This window comes from Sinohyriopsis cumingii, chromosome 6 (genome assembly GCF_028554795.1).
Source record: "Sinohyriopsis cumingii isolate HCF-2022 chromosome 6, ASM2855479v2, whole genome shotgun sequence".
Classification (NCBI taxonomy): Eukaryota; Metazoa; Mollusca; class Bivalvia; order Unionida; family Unionidae; genus Sinohyriopsis; species Sinohyriopsis cumingii.
The window spans coordinates 7,586,145-7,603,315 of NC_142966.1; the positions used below are offsets into that span (position 1 = coordinate 7,586,145).

General features: G+C 37.5%; 1 protein-coding gene across 3 annotated transcripts in view; it reads left to right on the top strand.

The window, feature by feature from the left end:
* The first annotated feature begins 6,365 nt into the window (after positions 1-6,365).
* LOC149796330 (uncharacterized) overlaps positions 6,366-17,171 on the top strand; it is a 65,259-nt gene continuing 54,453 nt past the window's right edge. For 2 of the 3 annotated variants that reach the window (XM_089960998.1, XM_089961000.1), the window contains exons 1-6: positions 6,366-6,491; positions 8,544-8,643; positions 8,951-9,025; positions 12,809-12,968; positions 13,507-13,668; positions 16,283-16,584. In XM_089960998.1, the coding sequence (XP_089817124.1) occupies positions 8,961-9,025; positions 12,809-12,968; positions 13,507-13,668; positions 16,283-16,584 (689 nt within the window). In that variant the 5' untranslated portion in view covers positions 6,366-6,491; positions 8,544-8,643; positions 8,951-8,960. Of the gene's footprint in view, positions 6,492-8,543; positions 8,644-8,782; positions 8,916-8,950; positions 9,026-12,808; positions 12,969-13,506; positions 13,669-16,282; positions 16,585-17,171 lie in introns of those variants that run through there. The other variant, XM_089960999.1, reaches the window with a different exon arrangement.

The following is a 17,171-nucleotide window of genomic DNA, read 5'->3' on the forward strand; positions in this document are numbered from 1 at the left end:
AGAGTCAATCCTTTCACTTTACACTTCGTGTGCACTTGTTTGTCCCGGTATTCGTAGCCGTAATTTTTAGGACCGCCACTGATGAAACTTAGAATCTTGTCGTCGGGGTGCTCGTCTGTCCAGGCTCCTAAACGGTCTCCTTCGATGTCAGGGTGATGTTGACTCGAGTGATCGATGTAAATGCAACTGTCCGTGTCAAAGTACAGGACACATTCCCCTAACAGTTGTAAAGCTTCGTACAGTTTTAAGCGAGCATGTGCTGTCACGTAAGCCGCAATGATGACATTTCCAAAGGGGTCGTCTTGTACAAAGTCCAGATCTTCTTCGTAATTCAATAAGATCAAATCCTCGCGAACGACGTCCACGTGTTTCATGAATTTGGTTTTGTCGTGAATCATCTGGAAATAGCGGGAAGGTTCGGTCAAATATTCCGTCTTGGGTAAACACGGTCGTTGTGCCATTTTACCCCACAAACACTTTAACATCATTTTGGCAAACGATCGCCTGCCTTCGTTTTTCTCGATATGATCTAATGTGATGCCTTCTTGTGCCCAGTATTTCTCTTTGAATGTCTTTTGTTCTTCGGGAGTGTGACACCAGGAAGGATATCCGCTGGCTTATTGCTTCAGTTTCAAAAAGGCATTCACGTAGTCGGCGAAAATGACTTTCTGAGTGGGGTCTCCCTTGTGGTATTGTTGTGTCTTGGGAAAGTGGCAAATTTCGTACACTTCTAACAGTTGGTATCAAATGTCCAGAGCTTTGAACAATTCCACGCTGACCCACGTTCCCGTCAAGGCACGTTCTTCCTGGGTGTGCTGGCAAGGTTGATCTTGGTTGCACGTTTCGGCACAAGTACGGCACAAAGGAAACATCAGTTTGCCTTGACAATGGTGAGGTAAGACGTAATGGCACAAGTCGGTGGGAGGCAAGACTTTGCACTTGATCAAGCTTTCGTATTGTCGAATGTTAGCCAGGTCGATGTGTTCCGTCAACAATTGCGGGTGCCCTACAGGAAAGTGACAATATTTGCACACGTAGGGATACAGCGAACACACGTCCAAGTATTTGATTTCTTCTCCTTTCTCTTCGTCGGCTTGGTACAGCAAACAGGTGGCATTGGTCCTTCCTCCGTACAAACTATCCCTCGGGTTCAGGGGGTCCATGAACTGGTAACTTTCCACGAGGCGTTTAAACTCGGGATCGGTTTTCAAACGGTGATCGTACTCGTATTCCCACATTTCCACCACTTGGTATCCTTCCTGTTCTAACTTTAGCCGTTGCTGACAAGCAGTCTGGTACAAGTCTTCAATGATTCGTTGTAAAAGCTGATTTTTAGTGCTACGGTCAGGGTAACAGACGGGGCATCCGTGAAATAAGCAACCGTTAATCTCGTACACGATCTTGGGGTTTTCTAAGTCCCAGCCATCGACCGAATGCGTTCCGATGGTCTTTTCGCCTCCTCCGTTGCGGGCATGCTGAATCCATTTGTCTTCCTTGTCGCACAAGTAATGTAACCAGCGTAGGGCTTTGACCGAGTATTGACGTTTGACATAGTTGGTCGTTTGAGGACTAATGACAGCCACGGTGTTTTCAGGCATGAATCGTTGTCGATACACTAAGGAACACGCTTTGGCAATGGTGCAAGCTTTTTTCAAAGGATCGACCCCTCCGTGTTCCATGAACAGTTCTCGAAATTTTCCACAGCAACTCCGTAAAATGTCCACGTCGGAACGACAATACTTTAGCATTTCTTCCTGAAAGTCAAAAGGGTCTGAGGCGTGAGCCTGGTACCAAAAGTAGAAAGCTTCTCGTTGTTCGGTACGCATGTTGTCAGGGTCGTAATAGTGAGCCTCAGGCAAATGGGGTAGAACAGCGTGTTGATTGGCTTCCGTATTGAAAAAGTGTGGAAGTTTCTGTCATTCCATACGTTTTAGGCATTCGACTCAAAGGCATGGCCAAATAGCTCATCGAATCTTTAAACTGTACTTGTCCCACCTGCATGCAAATGATTTTGGCTCCGTTCAAAGTCACTTTAGGACGTTCGGTGCCATGTTCTGTATATCATCTGAGAAGAAACTGTCCATCGTATCCGGAGAAATTGTGAGCCATTACCGTGGCATGACGATGACAATCTCGGTAACGTTCGATGTACTCTTGGCTCAATGTCTTGTCGATGGGGTCTAAGACCCATCGAGCGAAATCGGCTAGCGTGTTCGGTCCCCGAAAGATGTTTTCACGTCCTCCAGGAATCTTGCTGCAGTGAGGGGAATGACTGAAAATAGGTTCTTGAATGCACTTGTCGCACGCTCGATATGCCACGCAGAAATTAGGAATGTGAATACCGGTCTCTTGCATGCATTCGAAATCGAAAAAGATGAAATTGTCTTTCTTCTTGTGACCGTCCTCTTTCTCTGGTGGGGGTTGGTATTTTTGTACGTAGCATGGGTGTTCCAAGTCCACGATGTGGTGGCAAATGTGACATTTTTTCTTTCCTCGACATACGTGTGCCTTGGCATTATTGGTACATACACCTTGTCCACGCGTAGGGCACAATCTCAGGAGTTGACAAGCAGATTTCTGCTGTGAACCTTGTGTCTTCAAATGTTGTTGGTAACAGGCAGGGCTGACGAACGTGCGCAGACAAGCAGGACAATGCACTCGTTCTTGTCCTTCGCTCAGACAGGGTTGAGAGGCCAAACATCCTGAGCAATTCGATCCACAATGTTTGTGTTTCTCTCGATTATTATAACCATAGTCATATTTCTCACAGTAATATTTGTATCCCAGGAATCCAGTGATAGTGGTAATGGTATCGAAATGGTCATCGTGATGATAGAGGTGAATGTATTTTCCATCCTTAAAGTCTTTCCCTCGAAACAACAGAGGTCCGCGCACTTCTTGAGGGTGCACTTTCAAGGTGTAGCGTGGAGCTAGGATATCTTGCAATTTTTGCATTTCCGGAATGCCACAGGGTGTGTCTTTGGACAGGCCTGCTTGTTGTGACAGAAGTTCTGCTTCATTTCGTTGTTTGGCTCGGTTCGATTTTCGAATGTTCTCCCAGGCTCTTTTCCATTCTACAGTGTCGTTCTTGTCGGCATAGGTTCGTCCCACCATGATGGCTCGGGCTAAACACATGTGGTCTTTAAAATTGTTAATTTGGACGAGACTTGTTTTGGTAATGCGAAGGTTGTTGAACAATAAGGTCTTTCTGCGTTGTCCGGTTCCTTGAGGAGGAGATACGTGGGTCATGTCCAGTGTGGCTTTTCCATCGGTGATGTCAAACTTATCATTAGATTGTTGCACGTATTGAATCTTGTCCATGACTTTGGAAGCGGTCAATTCTGCAGGGGTGCTAAACTCGATCAAAACAGGGGATTTCAAGCCTCGTGTTGTATGGAAAGTCTCAAGCGATCGTCTTCTTTGGGTTGACATTGTCGCTTGAGTGTGGTGAGCAAAGAATCCCACATGTCGGTGATGAACCCTTCTCTTTCTCTAACGGTACTTCGGACTTGAAATCATTAAACTTCACCGTGTATTTGTAAGCCGTAGTTCGAAATTTTCTAGAGGGACGCTTTTCGGTCTCTTGAATGGAATAGTACTTTTCAGGGTTGACTAAGGGTAGTGAACTTTCTTTAGAGGGTTTGGATTCTGGTTCACTCATGTCCTCTTCAAAATCACTGGCATGAATTTGTGCCAAGACTTCATCCCTGGTACGAGGCGATAGATCACTTTTCTGCCTCTTACTTTTTTCTTGAATGAATTGGATCGTTTCATCTTGATAGCAAAACGTCAAATGACTAAAGCTTAAACACCATGGGTTACTTTATAGTCATGGCAAACCAGCGTATATAAAGGGTATGTGTCTTGTATTTTCACTATTCATTGCACTCTCAAAGCGAGCACAACGATGGAAGAGACTACACAGATCGAACGTTTCAGAGCATTGCGAGGTGTCATCCGAAAATTCTCTTCATACCAACCGAGGGACTACTCTCCTTCCTTTTGAGATAAAAGTCAAGATACTTGCTATATCTGTCAAAAGAAAGGGCATTGGTCTTCAGAGTGTCCAGACCGTAAAAAAGGAATAAAAAGGGGATAGAAGAGACAAAAGTCAAGATACCAGTTATTATTGTGAAGAAAAAGGACATTGGTCTCCAGATTGCCTAAGAAACAAGAGGAGTCAGAAGAAGAGAGGGATTCTGAAGAGGAAGAAGAAGAGGAAGAAGAAGAGGAAGAAAGCAGACAGGCGAAGAAAAAGAAACAGGAGAAGAAAAGAAGAAGGGAAGAAAGTTAGGAGGAAGAGGAGGAAAAGACTGTGAAGGTGAAGAAATTCAAAAAACAGAGAGAGTGAACAATGAGACAGAAGAAGTCGATGAACTTTTTAAAGTTCTCTGTTGTGAATTGTGAATTGGATTGTAAATATGTATAAAAGAATAAATTAGATATAAAGGTAAGTGTCTTTGGGTTTTGATTTTAAAATAAGAAGCTAAAATCACGCACTCATACAGACACGTACTATAAGGGTAAAATGTTTTTTCTTGAGCTATTGGCAATTGAAAGTCTATCTCTTTTCGAGAGACATGGGTGGCCCTGAAATGGGTCTTTGGGGGGAGGGGGTGAGTTTAAGCAATCAACTTTAACTGTCTTAAGCCTTTGCCACGGCCAAGGCCTACTTCTGGACTGCGTACTGTTGATGATGATGATTTGGTTGAAATCACTAAGGGTGGTACGGTAGGCTTAGTCACAGAGTTGGAGTGTTTAGCTTGGGAAGGTCGTATTCTCTTCGGTCGTAATAAAGAAGTCTGATGCATTTGTTTTAGACTTCTTAACTCTTCTAAAATGTCTAACAGTACCGTGACCGTTTGATTTTGACACCCTTGTTTCTTTGCTGCTTCTTCTTGTTGTTGTTTTTTTCTTACCTCTTCTTCTTGCTGCTGTTGCTGTAGGAGAAAAGCTTGTTCCGTTTCCTTTGCTGTTGTATAAAATTCTCCAATTCTTCTTTCTGTCTCTGTCTAAAATTCTCCACGTGCGGTAATGAAGGAGAAGGTGGCGAAGGTTCCGGAACAAATTCTTGCGAGGTAAGAAAATCCACAAAATCCCAATTCACCTCTTCTTGGGTAGTCTCCACGGCTGGTGCACCCCAATGTATCGTTTTCTGAGTTTCCGTCAGGTTGAAAAAACTAATGCATTGATTGACTGCGCACAGGCGCTAGCGAATCTATATAGGACATGTGACGTCACAGGCTGCTCTCTTCGGATTGGACGTGGGCTGACTGAATTTTGTAACGCGTGTTTGGATTAGTCAATGAACTCAATCCGTTTCAATCCTTCCTCTCCCTATAAATACGTGCAGTTCACTGCATTCCTTCACCTGTTCTCGGCACCCCAACAATCTTCAACACTTGTGTCTTCTATGATGTTCCGGACAGACATACCGATGTATGTCGGATCCAACTGGACATTATATACCCTTAATATCAACATAAACCCAATGGCCCTTTTCAGGGCCACACCTATATCTCGAAAAGACCTTGACTTTCATTGCTTACCCCATTTTATTTTATTTTTTTTTAAAATAGAGACCTTCCCTGTTTCAATTTTCCCCTGTTCCATTTTCATAGGCCTATCAGGACGGGACCTTATTAAAATAGGGTCCCGACCCTGTTCCATTTCCCCTTGTCCCTATAATGTCTATGATGTTTGTCCTGTTTGTCCAGTTATAGGGACAATGTGGGAAAAACTAATGTTCTTTTCTCATGTTAAATTCCCCTTGTCCCTAGAGTGGATAGTTTTTTCTCCCAGGTTAAATTTCCCTTGTCCCTAGAGTGGACAGTTTTTTCTCCCATGTTAAATTCCCCTTGTCCCTAGAATGGATATCCTGTGCTTCCCATGTTAAATTTACCTAGTCCCCAGAGTGGATATGGGGGTCTTGTAATGCTAATTCCCCTTGTCCCTAGACCGTCCCACATAACTACTTACGTGACAATCAAATGCTTTTGATGCATATCCGGTTGTATTTTGTTTACTTCTTTGTTTTATTGTTGCCTTTGCTGTTTGTTTTGTTTTGTGTTAGTTATGGTGATTCTTTTGTTTTGTTTTATTTTTTCCCCGGGTGGCCGGGGGCGAAGGAAGAGGTGTAATTCAACATTATATCAGACCGGCTGTTTACATTATGCAATCTATTTTCCCTTTGTTTTCTTTTCAACATGTTTGTCGTGGTTTGTTGGCGGAAAACTACGTCATTACCTGATTAAAAATTACGAATGATTACAGCTAGTTCATTTCTTCTTGTCGTAGATCCGATGATCTTTCAAATCCGTCGCACAAATGAGACTAAATTATTCATCATCACATATACACCAAATAAAAGTGTAAAGTGGCATATATCACATAAGCTTGTATGATATAAATATTTGCTGAAATAAAATTTACGGAAGTTGAGGTCAAGGTCGATGACCAGGAAGGAAAATTGAGCTTTTGTCGAGTGGAAGGTAGGTTAAAATTAAGACTTTTACATTGTTTCAGTTAGTCTGAATAGAAGACAGTATAACTGCCTCCAATAATTTACCATGTTTACCATACCGTACGATGTTTCAAACATGCATATACCGAAATGGCAAGGTTTTAGGGGTGGGAAGAGCGCGTTTTTTAATCAAAACGAAAGTAGCGCTACACGTATAGCTCAAACCCCAACCCACCAGACCTGTCAAACGACGAAATCAATGGTATAGTGTATTTGAACGAAATTCCAGAAAATTAAGATATGCAGCTGACATACCCCATTTATTCCTACAACCAGGGACTTAGACCCTAACTTAGAAACTATGGAGCTCTGCACACTATGACCATGTGTGAACGAACTAAGAATGAAATGATAAATTCATATCAGCAACTGATTTTGACGTTACCTCTGGTGATTTAGCCCCTGGGACATGATTTTGATACCTGCCAATATTCTGACTTAATGTACATGAAAAGACGAGTCCAAGAAATTAAAATTGAACCCTTGGAGAATCATAACTTACAGGGATATACCCTCTGGGACATAACTTACAAACCACTGAAATCCAAAGGCTATAGTCAAATTTACACAAACTGATCATGAAAAGTAGATGTGCTCCTCAGATTGTTCACCCTGAGTATTACCTTTAATAAAGTTACAGAACATGACATGAAAAGACGAAATTTGATAAGCAATTGTTATTATCCTGTGGTTCTATTCTTAGTCCTTACATCTGTAGACCACACACACACACACACACACTTTCCATTTTTTTGAATCTGTCCTATTGCTGTACCTATACAGCACGAAGTTCCCTTCTCATGTTTAATTGGTAGACATGAAAATGACGCACGTGTGCATCTTATATTAGCCACATAACAAAAGGTTTCATGCTTATGGTAGGTGGGGAGTCAACATAGTTGAAGGTGGGGATATTTATTAAACAAAAACATACTTCTGGTTCCGTTGGTATTGTGACTGATAGATAATAGATGGATGCATTACTTTTTGCGCTACAAAATCTTTGCATCCAGGTATTTATAAACATAAAATATATTTTCCTACCATATAATTAAGTGTGAAACAATAAATTATTGTAGACATAACTGAAATGGCTTGTGTTTCTTTTCATTTATATACTTTCACATGTGAAACATATAACCTTCCCAGTAATACAGGCGACACTTGATAGTGTGTACCTATAAAAAATATTTCTGCAACAAGAAAATTAACACACTCCGAACAGTACATTTAAGGCAATGGATACTTTTATTACCAAAGAAATTTAACTCGTCACCGTTAGCGTATCGTGGAGTTATTTAACCTAACTAGCTGACAACAATGATCAAACCTTTTTAATGTATTGCATAATATGACTTGCTTTTTGATCAGATAGGGTAAGGAACTAACTATAACTTTACCACTTCTCAAACTAGATTAATATCTTTTGTTATGATGAAATACATCCAGTTTTAATGTAAGAAACTATACTATTCCCTGTTTATTAAACCACAACGCTTTAATATCGCGCATACTGGATTTCCCGAATAATTTCGAGCAAGTGCCGTCTATAGATTGTTTCCAGATGTAAAAGTGCAGTCACAATGTACGCAAATCTGTCAGAGCACGATTACCTTGTGATTCCATTGATCATGGTATACAGAACTCTAGTAAAAACGTCTTGATTACCAAATACATGCATTGCATTGTCTGCAGTATGATGATTATAGATCATATTCAGGAGATGACGTACATGTATTTGCAATGTTACGCTTGAAATTTCATACTAGAGTAGCCAATATGGACTAACATTTACAAAACGTTACTTATGATCCTACTTACCCAACATAAATAGGAAACCAGTTATAGTTAAACCTTTATAAATCACTAATAATACAGTAATTATTATTATTATTATTATTATTATTATTAGAAGCATTTATATTTATAGATTTATTTGACCACACTGCACTTAAAATTCAGACAAATTCTGATAAAGTTAAATATTTCTTTTATTTTAATTTCTACCCTTTTACCGTAGATTTCAACTAATGTGACGTTGGTGTATCCAGTTTAATCATTGGATCGTTATTTATGTGGAAATATTCAGCCAGTGCAAGCGTGGACATTCCATTTTATCGGTAAGTTCCAAATTTGTTTAGTATAATACGTGCGTGCTACCATACTTAAGTTGGGCCAATACCGCGATAATACAGAGTTTATTCCCCCACTGGTACGATAATCTTGGTCAGCCTTTCATAAGTGGTGTTATTACATTTACGCGATTGAATCGATAGAGATTTTGTGTCAGAGAAACTTCACAATTCGTAACAATGCAGCAATAACAGAACGGTTTTAATATGTACCGATAACACCATTAAGTACTGCGATAATACAGCGTTACGGGCTTTAGGTATAGTAATTATACATTCACATTCTTCTTTGTAGAGTCTGAAAGATGGATGCGATTTATACGGATCACCTGAAACAAACCTTTAGAAAGATAAACAGTCAGAATGAAAGGTAAGTGGACATTGTTAGAAGACATTGGTCCAGTAGTTTAAAAGAGGTAGGTGACACCACTATTTTCATGTAATTTCGTATTTCTCTCTTAGCAAATCCCGAAGAGTTGACTTATATAAGCATATCGCAGTCACCATTACGCACCCCATCATTATATTACAGCGCTTGCCTTCTACTCACATAGTAGAAATTACAAGTCCAGTATTCGTTATAAGAAATTGGGTTTCTGTGCGTAGAAGGCATTGAACAGTTTATATCTAATCTGCCTCGGCACATGATGCAGCTTGTTTATAATGTACGAAGACACATGATGCGGTGTATATCTAATCTATGAAGACATACGATGTTGTGTATATCTAAACCACGAATACATAATGTGTGGTGTATGTCTTATGTACGAAGACATATGATATATAAGGTTGAGATGCTTCATCACATGATAATTGTAAAACTAATTGTAATTTTTGAAGCTTTTGGTTTATCTGAAAAACAGACATACTTTAATGATTTACCTACAGATTTTGGCCCAGATGAATCTTTTTAAAGGCCGTTTAAACCCATTATTATAATCCGCCTTATTTCTGTCACTCCTTGCAAGCAAAGAATAGTTAATAGTTCAAGCGCGTTATATTTGGCACTAGTGTTCTTTATTAATGATTTTGTTTTGTGGCTGGACTGCCACACTAGATCATATAATAAGATAAGATATTCAAGCCTTAATATTATTATTTATTCAAGTAGTCATGTTTTTGACCCCTGTAAAGCTCTTGACAAATAATTCAAAGAATGAAGTAGTGCTTTGATACTACCTAATTTCGTCTTGCAGACATTGACGGATTCTAAGACAATATTTTTTCCTGCAGACACGCTTCGTCTTTACAAGCTGTGATTATAAGCATAACGACTGCAATCAGCATTTGCTGAAAAGTGGAAGTTATTACTGGAAAAGACCGTTTTCCTGCTCTTTCATTCAAAATGTTCAGTCAGCTACCTGTAAAATTATGTCAGCGTTTGGTATACATTTCGACGAATTGTTGGTCACTTAAGGTAGTATTATACATTACGCAGCCAAATGTCACCATGTACTAGTACCTAGATTAAGTGTTATATATGTATCAGAAAAAGAAGTGTAAATTGCAGCGTGAAGTCCAGGCACAGAAAATGAGAGGCTTAATCGTGCCATATGTGCATAATGTAAATCACTTAGTCGTGCTTGATTTTAGGTCGAATATATCTTTTACAGCTTTGAATGATCCTTATTATTATTTGTAACGAGGTGGCCAGGTTTCACCGAACTACTTTGATATAATTCTTAACGACCGCTCGCGAATTTAATTGGTAGGAATTTAATGAGCTTAGAGTTTCTTTTCTAACCGGTTCATCGTTTGAAAATCTACTAACCCCGTCCAGCAAGGTGTGTGAACAAACAATGCTACCAAATTATATCAATAATGGAAGAAGAAATAATTAGCTTGAGAGACGAACTCCCAAATTCAGAATAAGAAATTAAGTAGTTGAATTGAAGTTATGGAGAATCAGAAAGAGTCACAAACCGCCAACAGTACTGGAACTCCGACTGCTAACAAGAAGCTGAAAGTCGACTATATGTTACAAATATATATTCGAAAGGATTCTATCAACATATTAAACATGACGAAACGAAACGAAAGCACAGAACAGCTTATCCAAAGAGTGGAAAATCTACTGAATAGTAAACTTGGGATGGCCATGAGAGACAATTATGTGAACATAGCCTATCAACTTCGAAGATTTATTAATAATGCCAATGGACTTATGAGATATAAATTCATTTAAGGAAGAAGAAGCTTGATGTTGTGAGGAAAAGGAAAACGTTGACGGGATCACTGATAGTCATAAAGATATGACAAAGCAAACCACAGTCTTTCTACTGAATAGTAAACTTGGGATGGCCATGAGAGACAATTATGTGAACATAGCCTATCAACTTCGAAGATTTATTAATAATGCCAATGGACTTATGAGATATAAATTCATTTAAGGAAGAAGAAGCTTGATGTTGTGAGGAAAAGGAAAACGTTGACGGGATCACTGATAGTCATAAAGATATGACAAAGCAAACCACAGTCTTTCTTGGCAAAGTAAAGAAATTAGATTGTACCTTAAAATCGTGGTTATTTGACTGTAACTTGATTTTGCAAAAATTCATTGATTGTTGACAATACAGAATTAGAGAAAGTGACGATTTGTGGAAACACGTGGTCTGAATTGAATAAGCTTGCCAAAGTTTAAAGGTCAGTTATAGATCATTTGAACTGATTTGTACTGGCCTTCATGATCCTCATTTTCCACTTAGTAAAACAGGGATAGTCAATAGACATGGCAAGAAATGTAGACACTGTCTACCCGAGTAGGTACTTCTCGTTACTTAGTGTAAATGCAGAATGTACCCTAATAAGACAATCTTCTGTCGATAGACAATTTTATAAGTGGCTTGAGGGACATAAGGAGCTAGGATTCCAATATACTTACCATTCGTATTAGTGCCAGATATGTACAATTATCTTTTTAATACTGTGGCAAAACATGTTGCTAAATTTATATAGTTTGCATGCAACGGAACAGTACCAATGGTGTAGTCAGTGTTGAAGTCTTGGTGGTTAAGTTTTGTTTAAAAGTCGCTTGCATCTCAGAAAGGGGTTGGCGTTATCATTGCATGGATCACGTGAGTTGCCAGGTTAGTATTATTCTCTATTAAAGTAGGTCATATTCTTTAATTATGCTCATACATCAATATTTTCAGTGGAGAGAGAGAGAGAGAGAGAGAGAGAGAGATAAAAGTAGATTATAACAAAGCTGGTTAATTATCTTTAGTAAACGCAGTACTTTCTTCCTGTTTGAAATGCATAATTATTTCAGGTCTGTAAATTATATATGTTTCATTCTTGGGGTTCGCTCGTCATAAACCCCGTGCCAATTATAAGGTAAAATGAAATGAGGCTACATTAGTGAATGATCCGATACGAGTTTTGAAACCAGCTAGAAACGAAGTGTGTTGGATAATGTTTATTTTCCTCTTTGTGAGCTTTTTGTCTTCCAAAATAGTTGTTTGCTCTTTCCCTGCCACGTAAAACGTTGAAGATTTGAACTCTAACTAGTATTATTATTATTATTATTATTGAATTTTAATGTCCAGGGTTCAAGATCTTTATGGAACATTACAATTAATATATACATAACTTCAGACAGTAACAACAGATATATATATATATATATATATATATATATATATATATATATATATATATATATATATATATATATATATAAAGGTTCTATGAGAAATTGAAACTTTTAGAACAGGTCAGAAATGCAACACAAAGTTTGCTACGGTAGTAGATCAAAAAGATTGGCATCTTTACTTTCAATTATTAAAATACGGATTCTAATTTCAGCTTGAAATATATTTTCTTCCGTTTGAATTCCTTTTGGTTGAACATGGTTCTTGTGTTCAATAACTGTCTATATCTAAAATATATTGCTATGTTCTGATGGCAACTATGCAATTTCTTACATTATGGCGAAGACTTAAGAAATGAAAGGACATAATTTTATGCATGTATGCATCATATATGTTGATGATATAAACATCGTCTGAGAAAAATACTATGATAATAATAGCTACAAAAAGCTTTATGTGCTATGTCTGCAAGGTTGTGCATACAAATGTCATTATGTATACATGTATATGTAGTTGTGGATCTATAGACTAATGGATGGAAATGTGAATGCTTTTGTTTCCAGCATAATTAGAGAACAGATTAATACTCTGAAAGAAGCGATACATAAAATGAAGCACAATCTGCATGACTTGAAAAATCCTGATGAGGCTGAAGGGAAAGTTACACGGACAGTGAAAGGCATTACAGATTTCATGGAAAATTATGCAAAGATTGAGTTAAATGTATGTCAATGAATTATTTATCATATTTGTTTCTTCAGTGTTTCGATGTAGGACTGTAAGAGCCTAGAGACGTTATTGATTCTGTATTCGAACCTGACAATCAAGTTTTAAATTCGCATTTGATCTATCTATCTATCTATCTATATATCTATCTATCTATTGAGAGACAGAGAGGGAGGGAGAGAAGTGTTTGTGAAACAAATATGTGATTACGTTACCACGATTATACATAGTTTTGACATAAAATAACGTTTATACGAAAAACGTTTTGCTAGTTTGTGTAATTGTGGATTATACAGGGAAAATCGTTTAGTATACAGAGACAATAAGTAATTTTCTAAGACATGTACATTTTCTTAGTTCATAATACAAACCTTTTGACAAATGTAATTCGCTGGATGGTTTACATGCAATATAGATAATAAGAAATTATATTTGTTTCCTCTGTCTTGTAAATTATAGAGAACTTGGTCTTTCTAATCTGTTGACCGACTGTTAGTGTTTCTAGCAGTTAAAATATGATTGTCGAATCTTTCAGGAAATGGATTCGGTTAAGCAGGCAAAGCACCTCACAAAGTGCCTAGAGTTTGTTTTCCACCAGCTGGAAGCAGCGGAAAAGAATCAGAAAGACATGTCTGATAACCTAGTAGCGGTGATTTTGAACCTTGATGGTGTGGCACGAGTCTTCACGGCAAAAGAGGTATACTTGTTTGTTTTATAATGTCGTTAGTTAACACCCATTGATAGTAATACTAATAGTAATAGCAGTAGTAGTGTAATAAATATAAGATATAAAACGTAAATATAGATAGGCGATTTCATTATTCTACATTGTTTTGGAAACTAATAGTCATATTCATACTAATGGCGGCAATAATGTCAACAAAAGCTGACAAACCATAATACGTGAATTTTAGCATGATATTATTATAATAATTCTAGGTTATGCGCCAATTGTCTTTACGTCTCTATTTTATAGATTTATTAGATTTTAGTGATTTGTTTATGGGGAGTCGGTGTGTTGGGGAAATATTCCTCAGCCCGAGCAATTAGCCAATATGTAGGCGCAAACGTCACAGATACATTGTTGATGAGATTTCATAAAGCTATCGTTTAGTTTCTTAATGAGTTCAGGTCAGAGGAGGGTAAGTGGAGATGCCAAGTAGTTCCTATGTAAATCTAAAGGTGTTGATTGATTATGTATCCCCATGTGAAGTATATGTGATAGGGACTGATATTTTGTACAATGGTATAATGTAGAAGGGATTATTCCATTGTACAGAGAAGCTTTTATTGTTGCTATGATAGTAAATATGATGGAGTGATGCAGACGAAATCAGGTTTGTAATTGTGATTCGACTGGCTCAAGGATAGAGTAGGAAAATAGTTCCCTATATTTGGTGATTGAGTGGTGATTTGTATTCTATAGTATTTAAGTATAGGTGCTAGCTTACGGAAATCTAAGAAGGTGCGAACATGCAATTGTAACTCGCAAGTTATGAAGTTGTGATGGAAATGTGAAGTTAGGATATTTTGGTGGCCATTCATTGATTAGAGGGTAATTAGTTATAGCCTTGGCGTGTTATTATAGCTTTCAGTAGGCAACGGATTTTCTCGGGATATCCATGGAAGTAAGTAAAAAACAAAAACAAGTGACGTCCAGCGAGTGTTGGATTTGCTCGGTAAAGAGAACCCTTTGCAGATTCCAGTATGACTGCGGTTTAATTTCAATTCTGATACATCATCTGTTTGAATATCAATATTTACTCTTCTTTTCCTTGTAGCTGGCCACCATTTGGAATAGTAACGGTGCAGTAAAACTACGTTTACCTTGATACGGGTATCATAACTAAGGACATATTTTTATCATTTGTCTGTAGGAAAATTTTACGTAAGGTCAAAATTATGCACATATTTCATTTAAAACGCTTTATGGTGTGCTTCTAAGAGTGGATCATTTAACTTGTATAATTTTGCACATGTGGATTTGCATTTGTATGTTTAATATGCTTTAAATATTTGACAGAGCTTATCTTTATATAATTATTTATATGCCCCTTTCTTCTTTACTTAATGTTTGTTCCACGCTTTTCCCCGAGCACCGGTTATATTGCGTAAACGATACACGCATCGCGGATTACGGTGGAAAGTAATCCATCCACGCTGTTAGCCATCAAAGACAAGATAGAATGGCACTCGTAAAGGTCGACGAATGGGTTTGTAGTGTACATATCGTAACAATATAATTATGTAATAGCAGACGAATACTACATAGCGTGGAACTTACCTATATGCGGACCTACAATGTATAATGCAGAATGATATTTAAAGCTGTGCACAATGCTGTTTAATATTCAAAGACTCGACCACTAAAATGCATACACATATGTGTATTGCGAGACATGAAAAATATATTACCGAACAAAGAATCCCGTAAGTATTATTTTTAGTTGATTTGGATACATTTTCAGGTGATACATTCTGTGTGTCTACATGATAAAATACTACAAAAATATTATTGAATGGCAAGTGAACTTTGACGTGAATATCCTTTTAAAGCAGGTGGCGCCAAAGAACACATGCAAAATACATATTTAGACAGGGCTTAGGATTGAAGCCAAGAGTGTTAAATTACTTATGCCCTTAATTTTCTAAACACTGTTAAAGTCACATTAGCAAATGGTGGACTCAGAAGTATAGCTGAAAGCAATAAATAATGCAAAGTTAAATACCTGACGATATACATTTGCACAACATTGAGAAGAGGGTAGGGCCAGTAAATAAGTGCGCATTGGAAAATAATGTTTTTTTTTATATTGCAGTAACGTTTAATCTCTCCTATATATCAATTATGTCATCATTATATACAAGTGAACATAAATGCCTACTATTATGCAAAATTATTTGCGATTAGGCATACTCGATTGTAGTTAATTGTACACGTATCACATATTTGTTTTCGTTCTTTGTTTGATTGACTGCAATTGTTTTACGCATACGGTGAAAACACCATACATATCAATAATATATTACCTCTACATGGCACAAAATTGTTAAACATGTGTTTGCCAAAACTATAAAATCTATTTCTAATTGCACAGATTGCTATTAAGGGCCTTTAAAACCCACAAAACAAACCTTGAAGCATCGAAGTGCGACTTTAACCAGTATCTTCTAGAAACTGTCCTAATGTATAGTGTATGTAATTTAAGACTTCTACTCTATGAGCACTTTATGCTTTGTGGGTGGGGTTGGGGTTGAAGGCGATAATATGAGAACTAAGTAATAGTTTGTATGACATTTACTGTCTTTAGGCAACGGAGGAGACACAAAGTGGGTTCAGTTCTGCTTCTTGGGAATCAGGAAAGGAAATCTCTGTGCATGGTCAAGAGATAGGAAAAGCGGAGAAAAATAGTCGGTCCACTGACACAACAAAACTGCAACAGCGAATTGAACAATTACAAAAGGAGAATGTAGAATTGTTGACCTGCAGGCAGAGAGAGAAGGACGATCAAAGGAAACTGAGAGAGAAAATTGCAGATTTAGAAAATAATAATACAGAATTAAAGAAAAAGTTGCAACAGGAATCAGATGACAAGGACGATGCATTAAACAGGTAACACTCTGAATTAGCATAAATCACGAAGAAGAATTTATAAGTATGCAAATGTCTTCAAAATGTGCTTATTTCTATCTTTGAGACAAACGCTGGTTGCTATTACCTAAAGAAATTAATCGTTTATGTTCAAAATACTCAAAAATGTGGAGCGAATACATGTTGAAGTATACTTTTTGCAAAACAAATTAATGTGCGCATCAACCTGAACTTTCAAAAGGCACCAAACTAAATTACATTTTAACAACATTACTGAGAGATAATGCAAAGTGTCGAATATAACTTTTTCTTAACAATGTATTTTTTTTTTATTTTATGAAAATCTTGATTTCCGTAATTTATGTAAGAAAACGATGCCAATCAGAACGTCCAACATACGGATTCATCTATTTGGCTACAAATATATTTAATAAATTTGCATGTTAACATAAATTTATGTTGCCATAGATTATTGAAGTGTTAGAAATTTTAAGGTCATTTGAGTCACCTTTTAGACTACGTATAAAGATTTATTCCGGTCGAAAATTAACGGAGACCACAAAGTACCGAAATTTACAGAGGATAAGTCATGGTGCCTTTATAGTTTG